The sequence below is a fragment of the Schistocerca americana genome, chromosome 5 (assembly GCF_021461395.2).
Source record: "Schistocerca americana isolate TAMUIC-IGC-003095 chromosome 5, iqSchAmer2.1, whole genome shotgun sequence".
NCBI lineage: Eukaryota > Metazoa > Arthropoda > Insecta > Orthoptera > Acrididae > Schistocerca > Schistocerca americana.
In genome coordinates, this window is record NC_060123.1 from 550,479,586 (window position 1) to 550,499,709 (window position 20,124).

At 39.2% G+C, this 20,124-nt stretch overlaps 1 protein-coding gene across 1 annotated transcript in view; it reads right to left on the reverse strand.

The window, feature by feature from the left end:
* The window catches only part of LOC124615783 (endoplasmic reticulum transmembrane helix translocase), a 193,784-nt gene that overhangs the window by 49,954 nt on the left and 123,706 nt on the right, over positions 1 to 20,124 (reverse strand). The window contains exons 18-20 of the mRNA XM_047143898.1: positions 16,546 to 16,742; positions 4,805 to 4,947; positions 1,186 to 1,318 (exon numbers count right to left, since the gene is read on the reverse strand). Of these exons, the coding sequence (XP_046999854.1) occupies positions 1,186 to 1,318; positions 4,805 to 4,947; positions 16,546 to 16,742 (473 nt within the window). The remainder of the gene's footprint in view (positions 1 to 1,185; positions 1,319 to 4,804; positions 4,948 to 16,545; positions 16,743 to 20,124) is intronic.

Consider the following 20,124-nt stretch of genomic DNA (forward strand, 5'->3'; position numbering starts at 1 on the left):
TCCTGGACTTTCCAGTGCCTGAAGGTTACATGGGTCAACTGAGTAACCAGTGAGCAGGTAATGAATCAAACTGGGGAAAAAAATTATGTCACAACTTGATTATAAGAAGGGATTGGTTGGTAGGACAAATCCTTAAGCATGACGTCTCATCATTTGGTAATGGAGGGAAGTGTGAGGGGAAGAAGACTTTCTCTTCGCAAAATGCTATTGAGAAAATTTAGAGGTGAGAGATTTGCAGCTGACTGCAGAATGGTTGTATTGCCTCCAATGTACATTTCGCATAAGGACCACAATGAGGAGATATGACAAATTTGGGTTCATATGGAGGCATATAGACAGTAATTATTCCCTTTGTGGTGTATGGTACCTTCTGCCACATGCCATACAATGGCTTGTGGTACAAGCAGATACAGATGTAAAAACTCTGGAGGGAGACCAAGGGTCAAATACAGTAAGCAAGTTGAAATGGATGATGAGGCTTGCATAGGACAGAGTAGCGTGGAGAGCTGCATCACGCCAGTTGTCGGACTGAAGACCAGCAGAAAAACAACAACAACAACGACACATCCCACAATCTAAGATGAACAGTAGCATGCTAGCAATGACTCTGCATTGTTTATAAAAATTCAGGTATGTAACCTAAAATACTGCAACTGAAATTACAGTTGTAGTAGCAAACAAAAGTAGTATAATATATATCTTTTTGTTTACAATGAATCTTTACTTCTGCACTTTCTTACAAAAACTTACAGTCTATAAGAATGATGATAAAGTAAAACACAGCATAATATACGTTATAGAGAATACAGGATTCAAGTAGCATAAAATACATTCTATTCTCAACGTAAGACAAACAACAATTACAAAATATCAGAATTTTAAAAATGAAGAAGAAGAAAACAGAGAACTAATAATGCAACAACTGCAGGAAATTTGGAAACACCTAATGCTCAAAACTCAACACAAATTAATATTGTACAGCTACAGTGTAGAAAATTTTATTTATTTTATAAAGATTATACTAATAACTTTATACATGTCTGTGCCAATACAGCTGACAAACAGAAGACAATGCAACCATAATCTCAGATATGAAGTGAAGTAAACAGCTTCAGAAAATTGTTCCAAAAAATAGATGGAATGTGTCTAACAAGAACTCACTGTAATGTGGAAGTTACAACTTACCCTATAATTAATGGCAAATGTTGCAACTTGCAGTGCCATTGAAATTATGTACACTGTGCTATTAAGTAAGCTTGGTGCAAATTCTTCTTCTTCACTGTCAACATCACCAACACTTTCTGTGGGCTTTTCATCCCTGCAAAACAATAATAAAATAAGAAAAGACAAGGTTGAGAGAAATATATATGGAATAGCAACCCAAAAAATCTAAATTATAGGGAGGGGGAGGAATGAGTTAATTGTTCTTTGAAAAGATTTTCTGGCTCATATTCCATCTTGAATTTTTTTCTATTTTAATAAACAGTAGCTCTGCACTCAGGATGATTGGATCACAATAGTAAAAGTCAAAAATTAGGCAAGGAACAACTTTATTGCTCATGTGACACATTTCGAAATTTATCTATCGTCAGATATCCGGAGCTGCTGCATGTGAATGTTTGTTTCACATACAACTGGAAACTCTTCATCTACATGCAGCAATCACTCTTGGATATCTGATGATGGACAAATTCTGAAATGCATCATATGAGCAATAAAGTCATTTCTTGACTGTTGTTTGACTTACCATTGACCCAGTCAGCCTGAATGCACTACTACTGATTATTATAATAATTGTCACCTGCCTCCAGCATGACTTCATGTCACATTTATATTCTTCTATTTTATTGCATATTTTTACATTCATGGAAAAAAATTGCAGCACCAAGGAGGAGTGACGCAAACAAAAGTTGGCAGATGTGTTTCTACTTCTGAAAGGTGATACCTATTCAAATCTTGGACTTGTTGCATAAGAGTGAGGATGCAAATCAGGTTTGCTTTACACACACTCTGTAATGGTTGTGTGAGTTTGGATGTGGTGAGCTGATGTCAGTCCAGAATGCTTTTAAAGTGACAAGACACCATTACCAACACTTGACTGTGGCATGTGAGACTGCCGAGAGAGAAGACCACGTGTTGCCACTTATGAACAGCATTCCAGGGGATGTTTTTCAACAGAACAATGCTCGTCCACATACCACTGTTGCAACCCACTGTGCTTTACAGAGTGTTGACATGTTGCTTTAGTCTGCTCTATCACCACATCTGTCTAATCGAGCACATATTGGACACCATCTGATGACAACTCCAGTGTTATCCAAAACCAGCATTAACCGTCCAATGTTGATCGACCAACAGCTCTACCCATGAACACTGCTTGCTGTTTGATTCACCCTTTAGAAATTTCAATCTCCCAGACTTTTTGTTGCAAGCTCTATATTTTGAAAGTAGTATGAAAGTAGCAACTTCATAAAGGCAACTGCTTTAAGAATTAGGGTGTAGTAATGACAGCCTCGCAGTATATTTACTCTCTAATGAAGTCTGTAATGAAGAATCAGGAAATATTTGCAAATAATTGTAGCATTCACAGATACAAAACTAGGAACAAAAAATCACTTCTTAATATTACTCCCGCAGAGGAAGAAGTATGCTGCCATAAAAATAATTGACCATCACCCTTGTGAATTAAAGGTTCTGGCAGATAATGGAAGTTAAACACATTACTATAATTTCTACATGAGAATTCCTTCTACTCCATAGATGTATTTCTGATTAGGTAGGATATATGAGGTGCGTCCATAAAATATGTTTTCCCACATGCTCCACAGCTAGCAATCCATACGACATGAAATGGTGTGTGTGCTAACATAACTTCCTGGGATCTCACGTTAACTCTGCAGCAGCAGCTGAAAATGGAGGTTTGTATTCCAGCCCCCACCATGTGTGATGTGAGACGGGTGATAGTTTTTTGAATGCACAGAACACAGTGCCGATTGAAATTCATCATCAACTGTGCCAAGCCCACAGGCCTAACGTAATGAGCAAGCAGATGATGCATCACTGATGCAAAGACTTTACAGGATGCACCAAAATGTTCATGATGATGAGCGCAACATAGGAGGCCATCCATTATTAAAGTTACCCATGTATGGAGAATCATCACTTCACAATCAAGGAACTCGGCAGTCAGTTTCCACAGATGTCTGCTCTTTGTTGCACGAAATTGTCAAGAACACCTGTTCCATAAATTGGATTCTGAAACAACTAACACCTGAACACAAAGCTAAGTGCATGGGGCCAGCTTTGACTTTTCTGCAGTGGTACCATGATGAGTTTTTAGACTGGATCATCACAGGTGATGGGATTTGGGTTGCACACAATAAGCCAACCAGCAGTCAAGGGACTGGTGTTACATATTATAGTCTCATATGAACACTTATTTTTTGGGAATCGGCACCACCCCAATATATTTCAAATCACGTGTTTTCATATTTTATTTCTCATTGGTGAGGATATTACCACAGCCTTTAAATAAGACAGTGCTCATTGATACATGGCATGTGCTACATTACACACTGGTACTAGTAGTCTGTGACTTGTTCTTAAGAGGATGTGTGAGGAAGATAACTACGAGACATTTACCACAGAGTTACTGTGTTGACTAACACTTTCAGTACTTGCAAGCCTGATCTTTTTGTCTTTAACACCAAGCCTAACAAATGTTAAGTTCACACTGAGCTCATCCACCTTGAAATTAAAATAACTTTGAAACTTCCTGGCAGATTAAAACTGTGTGCCCGACCGAGACTCGAACTCGGGACCTTTGCCTTTCGCGGGCATGTGCTCTACCATCTGAGCTACCGAAGCACGACTCACACCCGGTACTCACAGCTTTACTTCTGCCAGTACCTCGTCTCCTACCTTCCAAACTTTACAGAAGCTCTCCTGCGGTCTGTAAAGTTTGGAAGGTCGGAGACAAGGTACTGGCAGAAGTAAAGCTGTGAGTACCGCTCATAAGTCGTGCTTCGGTAGCTCAGATGGTAGAGCACTTGCCCGCGAAAGGCAAAGGTCCCGAGTTCGAGTGTCGGTCAGGCACACAGTTTTAATCTGCCAGGAAGTTTCATATCAGTGCACACTCCTCTGCAGAGTGAAAATCTCATTCTGGAAACATCCCCCAGGCTGTAGCTAAGCCATGTCTCCGCAATATCCTTTCTTTCAGGAGTGCTAGTTCTGCAAGGACCGCAGAAGAGCTTCTGTAAAGTTTGGAAGGTAGGAGACGAGGTACTGGCAGACGTAAAGCTGTGAGTACCGGGTGTGAGTCGTGCTCCGGTAGCTCAGATGGTAGAGCACTTGCCCGCGAAAGGCAAAGGTCCCGAGTTCGAGTCTCGGTCGGGCACACAGTTTTAATCTGCCAGGAAGTTTCAATCAGCGTACACTCCACTGCAGAGCGAAAATCTCATTCTGGAAAATAACTTTGTCTCAGAATGGGATGGACAGGATTCTGAGAGACAGTGGAATTCCAATGGGATAGAAGGATGTAAGCAGCTTAGAGGGCTTCCTCAGATGGTGTTGAGAATGACGTTCTACATATAAACTATTTCAAATGTATGTATATACCTTGTTTAAGAAATGGCTGCACAAGCTAAGGCTGATTCAGTTATGTTCTACATATTATGCCTGCTGTAATACGTTTGACATACCACTACAAACTACAAGAAGCAAATATGATACCCTATTTCTTAATAAATAAATAAATAAATATTACAAAAGTAATTTGGTAGTTTTGTTAACAATTTTCACTTACTTTGGTGGTGATCTCAGTGATGCTTGTTGCACTAGGTATATTAGGCACACAAAATGTACCGTAAATTGAAGCAAGACTGTTAGAATAGTGTAAAGGTTGAAGATGTTTGGAAGAGGTCTTTGCTTTGATAATGTCTTCAATGGCTTGAAATGAGAGAAAAACATAATCATCATTTGATACGAACAAGTCAATCACTGGTGTACAATTATTTGTATGAAATATGATTTTTTTTTTTTATTACTAACTAATCACTTTGGATTAACAGTAAGACCCACATTGTTATTGTTATTATTATCATCATCATCATCATCATCATCATCATCATCATCATTATACATATCAATAAAACACACACACACACACACACACACACACACACACACACACACAAACAAAATAAAAATTAATTTTTCTTACATGTAAATGATCTAATAATTATAAACCATATGTAAAACTGGATTGGTCTAAATTTAAAAGCTAGATTTATAAGGATGATTACGTGACTACTACATTTAACTTCTTGAGTTTACTTTAACATTTGTCCCACATACCCCATTAATGAATCAAAGTTACTTTTCTATATACAATTTTGAATTTAAGTTTCTATATTTTGATTTAAGAAAGAATAATTTTAATTTTGTGTAGCCCGTACCTGTCCCCCCCCCCCCTCCCCCTCTTTTTCTGCAATCAAGTGTGACCGTCATTTAAGATGTTTCTTCTTCCATAAATAAACCTGTGTTACGTGATGATCAGATAACAGCAATTTATACCATTAGTAAGGAAAGTTCTGGCAATGTGTATATGATAAGGAGTAAAGGAGACCAGTCATCCAACTACAGAGGCTTTAAGGGGACCACACCGTCGTTCAGGCGGGGGGAGGCGGGGGGGGGGGGGGGGGGGGGGGCAAAAAAAAAAAAAAAAAAAAAAAAAAAAAAAAAAAAAAAAAAAAAAAACTATTTTCAGTTTTCATCATATTTCGATAGATTAACGTTTTATTTAACGTTTTATTTAAGTACTCTGAAAAGGATTTTGCTGAAAAAAATTTTTTTCCAAGCATTTAAAGAGCATTTTCCTACCACGTGTGTTTATGTGCCACGCCCACTTTTTTGCATATATATTTTAGATCTTTATATCCCCTGCAATGCACGTTAGAGATTTTTAAAATTTTTTATTACCAGGTGTGTTGGCTATCCTTGGAATGCTATGGTTGGTATTCTTTTGTTTCTGCTGTTTGTAAACAACACACTTTCAAATACACGGTTAGTTTTGTTCAAGTGTGATTGCGAGTAGTTGTTATACTTACGTTTGTAGTGCTTGTTTGTGTGTGTTTTGTTGTGTTTATTGAAGCAACGCAGCTAGCTCTTTATTCGCACGAAGTAATGGCCGCTATCGACAGGGGATCTCAAGTTGATTCCGTATTTCGTGATTTCCAGAAAGCTTTTGACACCGTTCCTCACAAGCGACTTCTAATCAAGCTGCGGGCCTACGAGGTATTGTCTCAGTTGTGTGACTGGATTCGTGATTTCCTGTCAGGAAGGTCGCAGTTCGTATTAATAGACGGCAAATCTTCGAGTAAAACTGAAGTGATATCAGGTGTTCCCCAGGGAAGCGTCCTGGGACCTCTGCTGTTCGTGATCTATAGAAATGACCTGGGTGACAATCTGAGCAGTTCTCTTAGGTTGTTCGCAGATGATGCTGTAATTTACCGTCTAGTAAGGTCATCTGAAGACCAGTATCAGTTGCAAAGTAATTTAGAAAAGATTGCTGTATGGTGTGGCAGGTGGCAGTTGACACTAAATAACGAAAAGTGTGAGGTGATCCACATGAGTTCCAAAAGAAATCCGTTGGAATTCGATTACTCGATAAATAGTACAATTCTCAAGGCTGTCAATTCAACTAAGTACCTGGGTGTTAAAATTACGAACAACTTCAGTTGGAAAGACCACATAGATAATATTGTGGGGAAGGCGAGCCAAAGGTTGCGTTTCATTGGCAGGACACTTAGAAGATGCAACAAGTCCACTAAAGAGACAGCTTACACTACACTCGTTCGTCCTCTGTTAGAATATTGCTGGGCGGTGTGGGATCCTTACCAGGTGGGATTGACGGAGGACATCGAAAGAGTGCAAAAAAGGGCAACTCATTTTGTATTATCACGTAATAGGGGAGAAAGTGTGGCAGACATGATACGCGAATTGGGATGGAAGTCATTACAGCAAAGACGTTTTTCGTCGCGGCGAGATCTATTTACGAAATTTCAGTCACCAATTTTCTCTTCCGAATGCGAAAATATTTTGTTGAGCCCAACCTAAATAGGTAGGAATGATCATCAAAATAAGAGAAATCGAAGCTCGAACAGAAAGGTTTAGGTGTTCGTTTTTCCCGCGCGCTGTTCGGGAGTGGAATGGTAGAGAGATAGTATGATTGTGGTTCGATGAACCCTCTGCGAAGCACTTAAATGTGAATTGCAGAGTAGTCATGTAGATGTAGATGTAGATGAAGATGACGAAACGTAAAGCCATTTTCAAGAAACGACAATTTAGAGGAAACAAGTTTAGAAAGCTTTCTGTACAAGAGGTTATGTCGCCTGGTAACAATGTTTCTAATTGCAATTCTTCAACAAGTGCATCATCAAAGAAGCTCTCACCATTTCAAGAGAGTTACAACGAATTTACTGTAAGTGACAAGGGGTGCAGTAACATTATTATAAATGTGAGAATATCATCAGATGTAATTTCTAAATTTGTGCAATGTAGACTGTGTGATCAGTCACAGAGTGTGAAAATTTAAAGAGTGTGCCAGTGGGAGAAAAGGCCTAGCAATTGCTTCGGATTTAATTTGCACTAAATGTTCGGCTGTGATTTCATTTATGAGTTCTTCAAAACCAGAAGCAAGTGGCCCTTGGGAAACCAATACTAGATTAGTTTATGCCTTATGATCCGCAGGCAAGGGCATGGCTGCAGGGAGAACATTTTGTTTAGTGATGAACTTACATCAGCCACCAAATAAATTTGAAAAACTGACTGCATATTAAAGAAAGCTGTATGTGAGGTCAGTGAGGAAAGCATGAAACTGGCTGCTAGGGAAGCAGTGGAAGAAAATGATGGATGTTCGGATATTGCAGTTGCACTTGATGGAAGTTGGCAGAAAAGAGGACATACTTCTCTGAATGGAGTAGTGACTGCCATGAGTATAAACACCAGTAAAATGTTACATCTGGAGATAATGTCTAAATATTGCAAACGTTGCAAAGTCAATGAACATAAAGAGCACAACTGTGTGGCTAATTTTAGAGGAACAAGTGGTGGCATGGAAGTTCATGGAGTACATCAAATATTTCATCGCTCTGTAGAAACAAGAGGCGTACGGTACACCAAATATTTGGGTGATGATGACAGTAAGGCATACAACACTGTGGTGTGCTCCAAGCCATATGGAGATGCCATTATTAGCAAAATAGAATGTGTAGGCCATGTTCAAAAATGTTTGGGAACAAGGCTGAGAAAACTAACTGTTGATATGAGAGGGAAAAAAAATTAGAAGATGGAAAATTGTTGACCGGACAGGGTCGGTTAACTAGAACTGAAATAGAAAACTTGCAGGCAATTAGCAGAAATAAACAAAATCTGGAGGCAATGAAGAGAGATGTTTGGGCCATATTCTTCCATAAGTCATCTACTGATGATAATCCATGTCATGGATTGTGCCCATCAGGAGAAAATTTGTGGTGCAGGCAACTGGAGAATTTGGAACCGTCTTCCTAAAACTGTATTTGTAGGCTCGCATACAATGAAACTAGGAGTTCATGATGCTGTTATTACATTCAACTGTGGTAATATTGGAAAATATTGGGTACTGAAAAAGCTGGGAATTAATCCTGGTGAAAATATGATCATTGGGCTGCAACATTGCGATAAAATGAGGATAGCCGATGCAGACAGGTCTGCATCTAATATGGCCAACAAAGCAAGACAAACATCCAGCAAGGTGAAAAACAAGCTGCAAGACCTGCTAGAGGCCAAAGAAGGGCCATCATAAGCAGCAGGACAGTTTTAATTAGCTGTAAGTAACAAATTTCAAAAGTTTTTTCTTTAAAGACAATTTCCTGCAAACTAAAATTTTCAGTACATACGCCCCATTATATCAGAAACTATCACAGATAAATGAATGAAATTTTCAGAGACTCTGCATAACATAAAAAGCCACCTCTGGTACTACATTCATTACTATTCCCCCATTAAGAAGTTCACAAAAAATATTTTCTGCAGAAAAAACTTAATATTTTTTTGTTAATAAATTTAAAAAAGTATTTCTTAAAAACTATAAAATGGATAAAGTAGATTTTAGTACAGTTGACTCTATTAAAATCATGTAACATACAGTGAAAATATTAAGGTCCTGCATCAAATAGTTTTTTTCAGAAATGAGTCAAATACTTGCCTAAATTAACATGGGTTAGACAGGCAGGGTGTGGTCCCCTTAAGCCATCAGCCGGTATACGAAAAAGAATGAAAGCTTTGTAAGCTTTCAGAAGAAATCCTTTAAAAAAAGATACTCTGCTAGAGTATACACACACACACACACACACACACACACACACACACACACACAGTTTCTTTAAGCCTAAACTGCTATACATAAATGGAGTGGGAGGTGGCTGCATGTACCATTGAAGTTTTTTTATAATGAATATTTTTGTTTTAGTTTAGTACATCCTACGCAATGGTTATTAGTGGGTGTACCTCATGAGAGGTAATGAGATTTTCTACAGGGCTGAAATGAAAGTTCACCAATGGCTACAAATAAACACATACACAGCAAAACAAGACAGAATCCATGAAAAAAATGTATTTTAGTTTTTGTATTCTTCTGTGATTTTCGATCTTATTATGTCCAGCTCCCCCCCATGACCCATGGACCTTGCCATTGGTGGGGAGGCTTGCGTGCCTCAGCGATACAGATAGCCGTACCGTAGGTGCAATCACAACGGAGGGGTATCAGTTGAGAGGCCAGACAAACGTGTGGTTCCTGAAGAGAGGCAGCAGCTTTTTCAGTAGTTGCAAGGACAACAGTCTGGATGATTGACTGATCTGGCCTTGTAACACTAACCAAAACGGCCTTGCTGTGCTGATACTGCGAACGGTTGAGAGCAAGGGGAAACTACAGCCGTAATTTTTCCCGAGGGCATGCAGCTCTACTGTATGGTTAATGATGATGGCGTCCTCTTGGGTAAAATATTCCGGAGGTAAAATAGTCCCCCATTCGGATCTCCGGGCGGGGACTACTCAAGAGGACGTCGTTATCAGGAAAAAGAAAACTGACATTCTACGGATCGGAGCGTGGAATGTCAGATCCCTTAATCGGGCAGGTAGGTTAGAAAATTTAAAAAGGGAAATGGATAGGTTAAAGTTAGATATAGTGGGAATTAGTGAAGTTCGGTGGCAGGAGGAACAAGACTTTTGGTCAGGCAAATACAGGGTTATAAATACAAAGTCAAATAGGGGTAATCCAGGAGTAGGTTTAATAATGAATAAAAAAATAGGAATGCGGGTAAGCTACTACAAACAGCATAGTGAATGCATTATTGTGGCCAAGATACACACGAAGCCTGCGCCTACTACAGTAGTAAACGTTTATATGCCAACTAGCTCTGCAGATGAAGAAGAAATTGAAGGAATGTATGATGAAATCAAAGAAATTATTCAGATAGTGAAGGGAGACGAAAATTTAATAGTCATGGGTGACTGGAATTCGTTAGTAGGAAAAGGGAGAGAAGGAAACGTAGTAGGTGAATATGGATTGGGGGTAAGAAATGAAAGAAGAAGCCGCCTGGTAGAATTTTGCACAGAGCACAACTTAATCATAGCTAACACTTGGTTCAAGAATCATGAAAGAAGGTTGTATACATGGAAGAGCCCCGGGTATACTAGAAGGTTTCAGATAGATTATATAATGGTAAGACAGAGATTTAGGAACCAGGTGTTAAATTGTAAGACATTTCCAGGGGCAGAAGTGGACTCTGACCACAATCTATTGGTTATGAACTGTAGATTAAAACTGAAGAAACTGCAAAAAGGTGGGAATTTAAGGAGATGGGACCTGGATAAACTGAAAGAACCAGAGGTTGTACAGTGTTTCAGGGAGAGCATAAGGGAACAATTGACAGGAATGGGGAAAAGAAATACAGTAGAAGAAGAATGGGTAGCTTTAAGGGATGAAGTAGTGAAGGCAGCAGAGGATCAAGTAGGTAAAAAGACGAGGGCTAGTAGAAATCCTTGAGTAACAGAAGATATATTGAATTTAATTGATGAAAGGAGAAAATATAAAAATGCAGTAATTGAAGCAGGCAAAAAGGAATACAAACGTCTCAAAAATGAGATCGACAGGAAGTGCAAAATGGCTAAGCAGGGATGGCTAGAGGACAAATGTAAGGATGTAGAGGTTTATTTCACTAGGGGTAAGATAGATACTGACTACAGGAAAATTAGAGAGACCTTTGGAGAAAAGAGAACCACTTGTATGGATATCAAGAGCTCAGATGGACACCCAGTTCTAAGCAAAGAAGGGAAAGCAGAAAGGTGGACGGAGTATATAGAGGGTCTATAGAAGGGTGATATATTTGAGGACAATATTATGGAAATGGAAGAGGATGTAGATGAAGATGAAATGGGAGATATGATACTGCGTGAAGAGTTTGACAGAGCACTGAAAGGCCTGAGTCGAAACAAGGCTCCAGGACTAGATAACATTCCATTATGTGATTCTTGGGTTTTTTCCCAGCGTATTTGATAATCAAAATATCCACGTGTGTGCTGCCGGTCTATAGTGTCCAACGGGCACAATATTTCGGCGATGATACATGTCGCCATCATCAGGTGAACTGACGGACTGAGTTCCTGTGAACGTGCCGGCACGTTCACAGGAGTCTTTACAGACAAATGCAAAAACTGGTAGAAGCCGACTTCGGGGAAGATCAGTTAGGATTCCGTGGAAATATTGGCACACGTGAGGCAATACTGACCCTACGACTTATCTTGGAAGCTAGATTAAGGAAAGGCAAACCTACATTTTTAGCATTTGTAGACTTAGAGAAAGCTATTGACAATGTTGACTGGAATACTCTCTTTCAGATTCTGAAGGTGGCAGGGGTAAAATACAGGGAACGAAAGGCTATTTACAATTTGTACAGAAACCAAATGGCAGTTATAAGAGTTGAAGGGCATGAAAGGGAAGCAGTGGTTGGGAAGGGAGTGAGACAGGGTTGTAGCCTCTCCCCGATGTTATTAAAACTGTATATTGAGCAAGCAGTGAAGGAAACAAAAGAAAAATTCGGAGTAGGTATTAAAATCCATGGAGAAGAAATAAAAACCTTGAGGTTCGCCAATGAGATTGTAATTCTGTCAGAGACAGCAAAGGACTTGGAAGAGCAGTTGAATGGAATGGACAGTGTCTTGAAATGAGGACATAAGATGAACATCAACAAAAGCAAAACGAGGATAATGGAATGTGGTCGAATTAAGTCGGGAGATGCTGAGGGTATTAGATTAGGAAATGAGACACTTAAAGTAGTAAAGGAGTTTTGCTATTTGGGGAGCAAAATAACTGATGATGGTCGAAGTAGAGAGGATATAAAATGTAGACTGGCAATGGCAAGGAAAGTGTTTCTGAAGAAGAGAAATTTGTTAACATCGAGTATAGATTTAAGTGTCAGGAAGTCATTTCTGAAAGTATTTGTATGGAGTGTAGCCATGTATGGAAGTGAAACATGGACGATAAAAAGTTTAGACAAGAAGAGAATAGAAGCTTTCGAAATGTGGTGCTACAGAAGATTAGATGGGTAGATCACATAACTAATGAGGAGATATTGAATAGGATTGGGGAGAAGAGAAGTTTGTGGGACAACTTGACTAGAAGAAGGGATTGATTGGTAGGACATGTTCCTAGGCATCAAGGGATCACCAATTTAATATTTGAGGGCAGCGTGGAGGGTAAAAATCGTAGAGGGAGACCAAGAGATGAATACACCAAGCAGATTCATAAGCATGTAGGTTGCAGTAGGTACTGGGAGATGAAGAAGCTTGCACAGGATAGAGTAGCATGGAGAGCTGCACCAAACCAGTCTCAGGACTGTAGACAACAACAACAACAACATATGTCCAGCTATGTTCCTCTTGGTTTATTGTTCCAAGTGTCATTCCTAGCTTAATTTTGATGATATTTTGTTACCTCCACATTATTTCTTCTATTTTTTCACATGAAGGAATCTAAGAAAATAGCTAACAGTTGTCCTGACAAAAGTATTTCCATTTAAGTACGAATGGATTTGGCCATACTGAAAAGTCTGCCCCGTGGAACAATTTCATAACTGTTGCATTTGTAAGGACAGTCACTGCTCACTATTAAACTGCCCCCACCTACATTCCCCCTGCAACTCACTGTTATCAATCAGGGCAAGGGTTTGTAATTTGTATGCAAAATGCATAGGGTTTTTGAATAGTCTAAATGTATGCATTTGCAATATTCTTTACCATTCTCATCTTTATGAGGCCACTGGTGCATTTTTAAAGTGCATGTAACTGCATATTTTGGGAAAATTGATTTTGCATGCGCATTATTAAAACTTATGAATAATTGCATATTTTGGAGATGCTGAGTGACAGACAGGCACAACAAAAAGACTCACAATTATAACTTGCAGCCATTAAGGCCTTTGTCGACAATAGACACACATAAGCACTAGCGGGTCGACAGAAGCGTCCGATCCCACGCGTCGGCTTTGACCCGTGATGTAAGGGTGTTGTCGTGTGTGATGTCATGACGGCGCGGAGTTTGGTTTGAGTGTGGCTGTCTCCAGTTCTGTTTTATCTTATTTTATTTACTTTTCTGATCTGTTCGTTCTATCTCGTGAGATTTTTTTTTTTTTTTTTTAATTTAAAAACACTTATTTTAATTATCTGTTTCCTCCAATTTCTGTTTTAGTTTATTATATTTATCTTTCTGATCTGTTCGTTCTATCTCGTGAGATTTTTTTTTTTTTTTTTTTTTTAAAAAAAGACAAAAAACACTAATCAGCTACTGAAGCATCTTTATCTTCTATGGGTTGCAGGGGTTATGACCCCTGGGGAGGTGGGTGGGTATTCATGCATGGCTGTCTTCACTTACACGTTGTAGCTACGCAAGGGGTCTAAATTTGTTTATATTTAGTTTGCCCCCCACCCAAAACACCCCATTTCCCGCGCTTGTCCCGTTAGTGTCATTAGGCTTATTGTGGAAAGTGTGTGTTTGTGTGTTTTTGTTTCCGCCATATTTGTGACGTCATGGGTCAAAGCAGACGGGGGGGATCGGACGCTTCCGTATTTCCGCACTAGCACACACACACACCCTCGCAAACACAACTCACACACTCAACCCACACACTCAACTCAACCCACACACTCAACTCAACCCACACACTCAACTCAACCCACACACTCAACTCAACCCACACACTCAACTCAACCCACACACTCAACTCAACCCACACACTCAACTCAACCCACACACTCAACTCAACTCACACACTCAACTCAACTCACACACTCAACTCAACTCACACACTCAACTGCAGTCTCAGGCAGCTGTATCTACTGTTGACGAAGCCCTTCATGGCCAAAAGCTATAATTGTGAGTCTTTTTGTTGTGCCTATATGCGGCTCAGCATCTCCGCTATATGATGAGTAGCAACTTTCCTTCTTATAATACTGTAACATTCCATCCTGGATTTTACATTGTTTGAATAATGGCATATTTTCCTTTTTCTAGCCAAAATAAAAATTCCAATTCATAATCAAATAATATTTTATCTCGAAATTATAAAGTACATTATATAAAATTCTAATTGGTTGACACATGCAATAGTTTTATTTATTTTCCCTTGAGCTAATTGTTTAGCCATGCTGCAACAGATTCTGGGGTTCCTCTACCTCGTAGAATGGGAGGTGGCTGCAAGTACCATTAAAGTTTTTTATAATGAATATTTTTGCTGAATCATGTGAGGTATGACACTAAGTTCACATCTACTGGACTTATTACATGCATTTATGTGCAGTTGCAATCACAGTTCAAAAGCAAGAATATGGAGTGACTTGATACATTGTTTCGTTTTGCCACCAGTTAAACTTGTCATGATCGTCTGTGTCATGTAAATGTGTTACTATGTCACACAGCTTGGAAGTGATAATTTTAGTGAGAATGGACAAGTATTATTCTGTTTATTATGTGAATGAAGTACCGCTTCTGACAAAAAGTTCCAAGTAGCAAATCATCTGAAAACTGAAGGACAAACAATTTAGTAGCAGAAAAAATGAGATCACAATATCCAAAAGTTGACTGTTTTGTTTCCAATGTCAAGAAAATTTTCATTAAGGCACCCAATAGAGTTTCAATTTTCGGAGAATTGGCTCCGAAGTTAGCAATACCTCATTATCCTATTTTAACGTGGCATGGTTTGTGGTTGGAGGCCCTATGCTACTAGGCTAAACACTGGAGTGATGTGAATAAAATAGTAGACAGTTTAGATCCAGAAGAAGCAGGTTCTATGCAGATAGCTCTAGAGTGTTTCACCGCAAGTGGTACATAAAATTGCATTCGTATGTAGTCATTTTCAGTGCTATCAGAAATTGTACAGAAGTTGCAGACTAGGAACAATTCATTCCAACTATCACTGTCCCAAGGGAATCAGGTATTGTAGGCACTGTTCTTTGAAACATATGGAGTTGAAAAATTTCTTTTGGTAAGTTGAAAACAGCTCTTGGTAAAATACGCACCCGGATGGGGAAACGTGTAAAGTGCAAGATGAATTCACTGAAGAAGAGCTTTGGAGTTACTATCGTGCACTGGTGACTTCTTGTGTTGGAGAGAGAGGTCAATTTCACTTTAGAAAAAAACCTACTTTAGTGACAAACTGTTCTTTACATTTTCCTTAAAGATTCAGATTAAAGCTCTGGAATACTTTTCTACAGAATTGAGAAAAAATAATTACATCGTGATAAACTGCTGACAATATTTCTAAAAATGTAAAATCCAGGACATAATGTAACAATATTATGAAAAGGGAAGTTGCTACTCACCATATAGCGGAAATGCTAAGTTGCAGATAGGCATATCAAAAAGACTGTGTCAAATAAAGCTTTCGGCCTCTAAGGCCTTCTTCAAAAATAGATGACACACACACACACACACACACACACACACACACACACACACACACACACACACACACAGAGTCATGACTGCTGTTGAGTGTGTGAGTGTGTGTGTGTGTGTGTGTGTGTGAGAGAGAGAGAGAGAGAGAGAGAGAGAGAGAGAGAGAGAGAGCGCTCTCCGCTATATGGTGAGTAGCAACTATCCTTTTCATAATACTGATAAAAATATTTATTATTTGTACCATTTTTATTTTGCATTTGTTTATGGACATTTCATGAATTTTTAGTGGGTATGTTAGCAATTTGTTTTTGGATATAAATCCGGGCTTCAGTTATCACTCTAGTTCTCACAATGTCATTTTTATAATTTCCTCACTACACTGATCTTTCCCCTGGATCAAACACAATTGCCATTATTTCACTCCATCAATGTCTTCCATGGATATATGAAAAAATTATGTCGCTCAAATCTCTTGAAAAAATATCTCTATTACCTTCTTTCATTGCAACCAAAGGAAGAAAGTAATAAAGTATGGATACAAAAATAATTTAACTTACTTTTGATCTAGATATGAAGAGGAAGCAAGCAGCTAACAAAAGACCCTGAAGAGTTGCTTGTGTATCGCTAAATTTAATACCATCTAAGTACAGAACTGATTGACTGTAAGCCAAGATAAGGGCATTCAGTGCAAGTATCTTGAACATCTGTAATGTTGTAACCAGAGTGCATCTGCCTTGCTTCACAACATGACAAACTGAAAATGAAAAACAATATCTATTAGCTATTAGGTCGTATTACTTATTACACAATAATATACAAAAGTTACAGCACTACCTGTATCAAAACTAGCGAAAGGTAGTTTCAGTTGTCTTGAACTTGACAGTTAAAAAATGGTTTTCTTGACAACTGTGTGTTATACACTGAAGAGCCAAGGAAACTGGTACACCTGCCTAATACAGTGTAGGGCCCCTGCGAGCACACAGAAGTGCCACAAGACAATGTAGCTTGGACTCAACTAAAGTCTTAAGAAGTGCTGGAGGGAACTGACACCATGAATCCTACAGGGCTTTCCATAAATCCATAAGAGTAAGAGGGGGTGGAGATCTCTTCTGAACAGGATGTTGCAAGGCATCCCAGGTATGCTCAATAACGTTCACCTCTGGGGAGCTTGGTGGCCAGTGGAAGTGTTTAAACTCAGAAACGTGTTCCTGGAGTCACTCTGTAGAAGTTCTGGACATGTGGTGTGTCGCATTGTCCTGCTGGAATTGCCCAAGTCTGTCAGAATTCAAAAATGGACATGAAAGGATGCAGGTGATCAGACAGGTACAAGTCACCTGTCTTATCTACAGGTATCAGCAGTCCCACACCACTACAGAGCCTCCACCAGCTTGAAGTCCCCTGCTAACATGCACGATCCATGGATTCATGAAATTGCCTCCATATCTGTACATGTCCACCCGCTCGATACAATCTGAAGCAAAACTTGTCTGACCAGACAACTTATTTCCAGTCACCACCAGTCCAGTGTCGATGGGCCCAGGTGAGGTGTAAACCATTGTTTCGTGCAGTCATCAAGGGGGCTATGATGTTTCATTGAATGGTTTGCACTCACTTAATGATGCCCAGCAATGAAATCTGCAACAATTTGTGGAAGGGTTGCACTTCTTTCATGCTAAACGATTCTTTTCAAGTCTTCGTTGGTCCCGTTCTTCCGGGATCTTTTTCTGGTCGTAGTGATGTCAGAGATATGGTGTTTTACGGATTCCTGACATACATGGTACACTTGTGAAACGGTCATTGGGAAAAATCCCCACTTCATCACTACCTCAGAGATAGTGTGTCCCATCATGTGTGCACTGACTGTAACACCACATTCAAGTTCACTTAAATCTTGATAACCTGCCAACAACTGCACACAACACTTGTTGTCTTATATAGGCTTTGCTGACTGCAGCACCATATTCTGCCTGTTTACATATATCTGTATTTGAATGTGCACGCCTATACCAGTTTCTTTCGCACTTCAGTGTGTATTTCAAGCATGGTGTGTGTGTGTGTGTGTGTTTTAGGTTTTCTATAAAAAATATAATATAAACACAACAACAAGAAATTCAAATAAATAATGGAAACAGTCCACAAATTAAAAAAATGAACTGAATTTTTATACTTCCTTCACCTTAAAGACAGTATCAGTACTTTTATTACCATCGTTTTTTCTGACGACTATTGGATTGGGGAAATTCCCCATGTGATTCTGATATTTCTTGAAAATCTTTGCATCATAAACAAAAACATTAACTTGAATATGTTTCAACATATGGTATTGGAATTAAATCAACAATGGGTGATGACTGTGGAGGGAAAGAAGAAAGAAAGATTAGAACTTAAGGTTATTAGACTTGGACTACAAGGTTGGTTAGAACAAGGATGGGGGAAAAACACTGTATCCTTTTCAAAGGAATTGGCCATGCATTTGCCTTATGCATTTATGGGAAACCAAAGACAATCTAAATCTGAATGGGTAGAAGAGGACTGAAACCTTGCTGTTTCTGGAAGAGTGGATGGGTGGATGGGTGAATGGGTGGGGGAGAGTGGGGGAGGGAGAGAGAGAGAGAGAGAGAGAGAGAGAGAGAGAGAGAGAGAGAGAGAGAGAGAGAGAGAGGGGGGGGGGGGGGGGAAGGGATGGGCATCAGGTTGCCAAATCTGGTGTGGGTCGCTGTTTACCTTGCAACATATGATGCAGCACTTTTCAAAGCTTGTTCTGTAGCTACAGTTAATATATTATTATTTTTTAAATGGTTAGACACACAAATTTAAGTAAATCTGAGTTCTTCCTGTCACTAGTAGTGTACAGCTCATCTTGCAGTCTGCAACCGCTATAGTTACTACTACTGTTTTATTAATCTTTCTGAGTAAATAAACAAAATTGAAATTTTACAACAGAACTTTTTTTATGCACATTTTGACTGCTCAAAAGAAAAACTGTAAATTTTGGCATTATATTTTTAAGGTTACACTTCTTACTTGCATCAATAGTACTGTAGTTAAATAAAATCTGTTCACTGTTGACTGACAAATGTGAACAAACTGTTTCTCAGAAATTTTGAAACTAGCAGTGTAAGTGATAAGTAACAAAACTGAGGTTTTGCGTAAGAGAACATTCAAAATTTCACGTGTGACAATGGCCTGATGTTGGACTGCATGGGAATGAGGGGGCAAGGTGTATTCACTGTCAATGTTTCTGTCAACCACGTCTGACCATCACAAGGTGTTCGAACACATCAGCGTCATCTATCTGAGAACAAGTAATCAATACTCTGCAACATTCTGTGTCATCCCACATCACTGGTCGAAGACTATCAACAGCTGGACTAGGGAACTAATGTCCAATGCATAGGCTGCCATTAACACGTGACTGCATAAGGAGTGGTGCCCTAAGCACCGACTGCTGATAAATGGTGTTCAGATAGGAATTGCAGTTCTAAGCTACCCTTTATGATTATTGTCAGGGAATATGGCAATGACTTGAGGACAGGACCCATTCTTCCAATATTTTGAAGAGGCACAGCAGTGTTACTCCTAACATCATGGTGCTGAGAGCCACCTGGTATGACTTCACGTCACAGCTGGTGGTGATCGAGCAAACTCTGACAACACGATGGTGCATCACTGACATCCTACATCCTCATGTATTACCTCTCATGTGATGGTACTGTTCTGCCATTTTTCAAAAGGACAATGCTCATCCACAAGTTTCATGTGTCTCTATGAACTGTGTGCATGACATTGAGGTACATTTGTGGCAAGCAAGATTCCTAGATTTGTCCGATGCTCTTCCCAACTGAATCAGTTCGAGTATCCAGCTCTTAGGGGTTGCAAAGTCATACGGCAAACAGGCTTATACTCTTGAGTTATTTTGAAATTTGATTTTATTTTGTAATCACTGCAATAACATCACATAAACACTCGATTTAAAAACTCAAGGCACTAGAAATCAATTACCATGATATCATGTGTGCCCAGAAAACAATGTAGTATTACTGTGTAAAAAGAAGCCAGCAAAGACATTTGTCGTAGCATGCAATGAGTTTGAAGAAACCACTCTGGCAAAACTCTGTGCGATGTGACACAAGGAA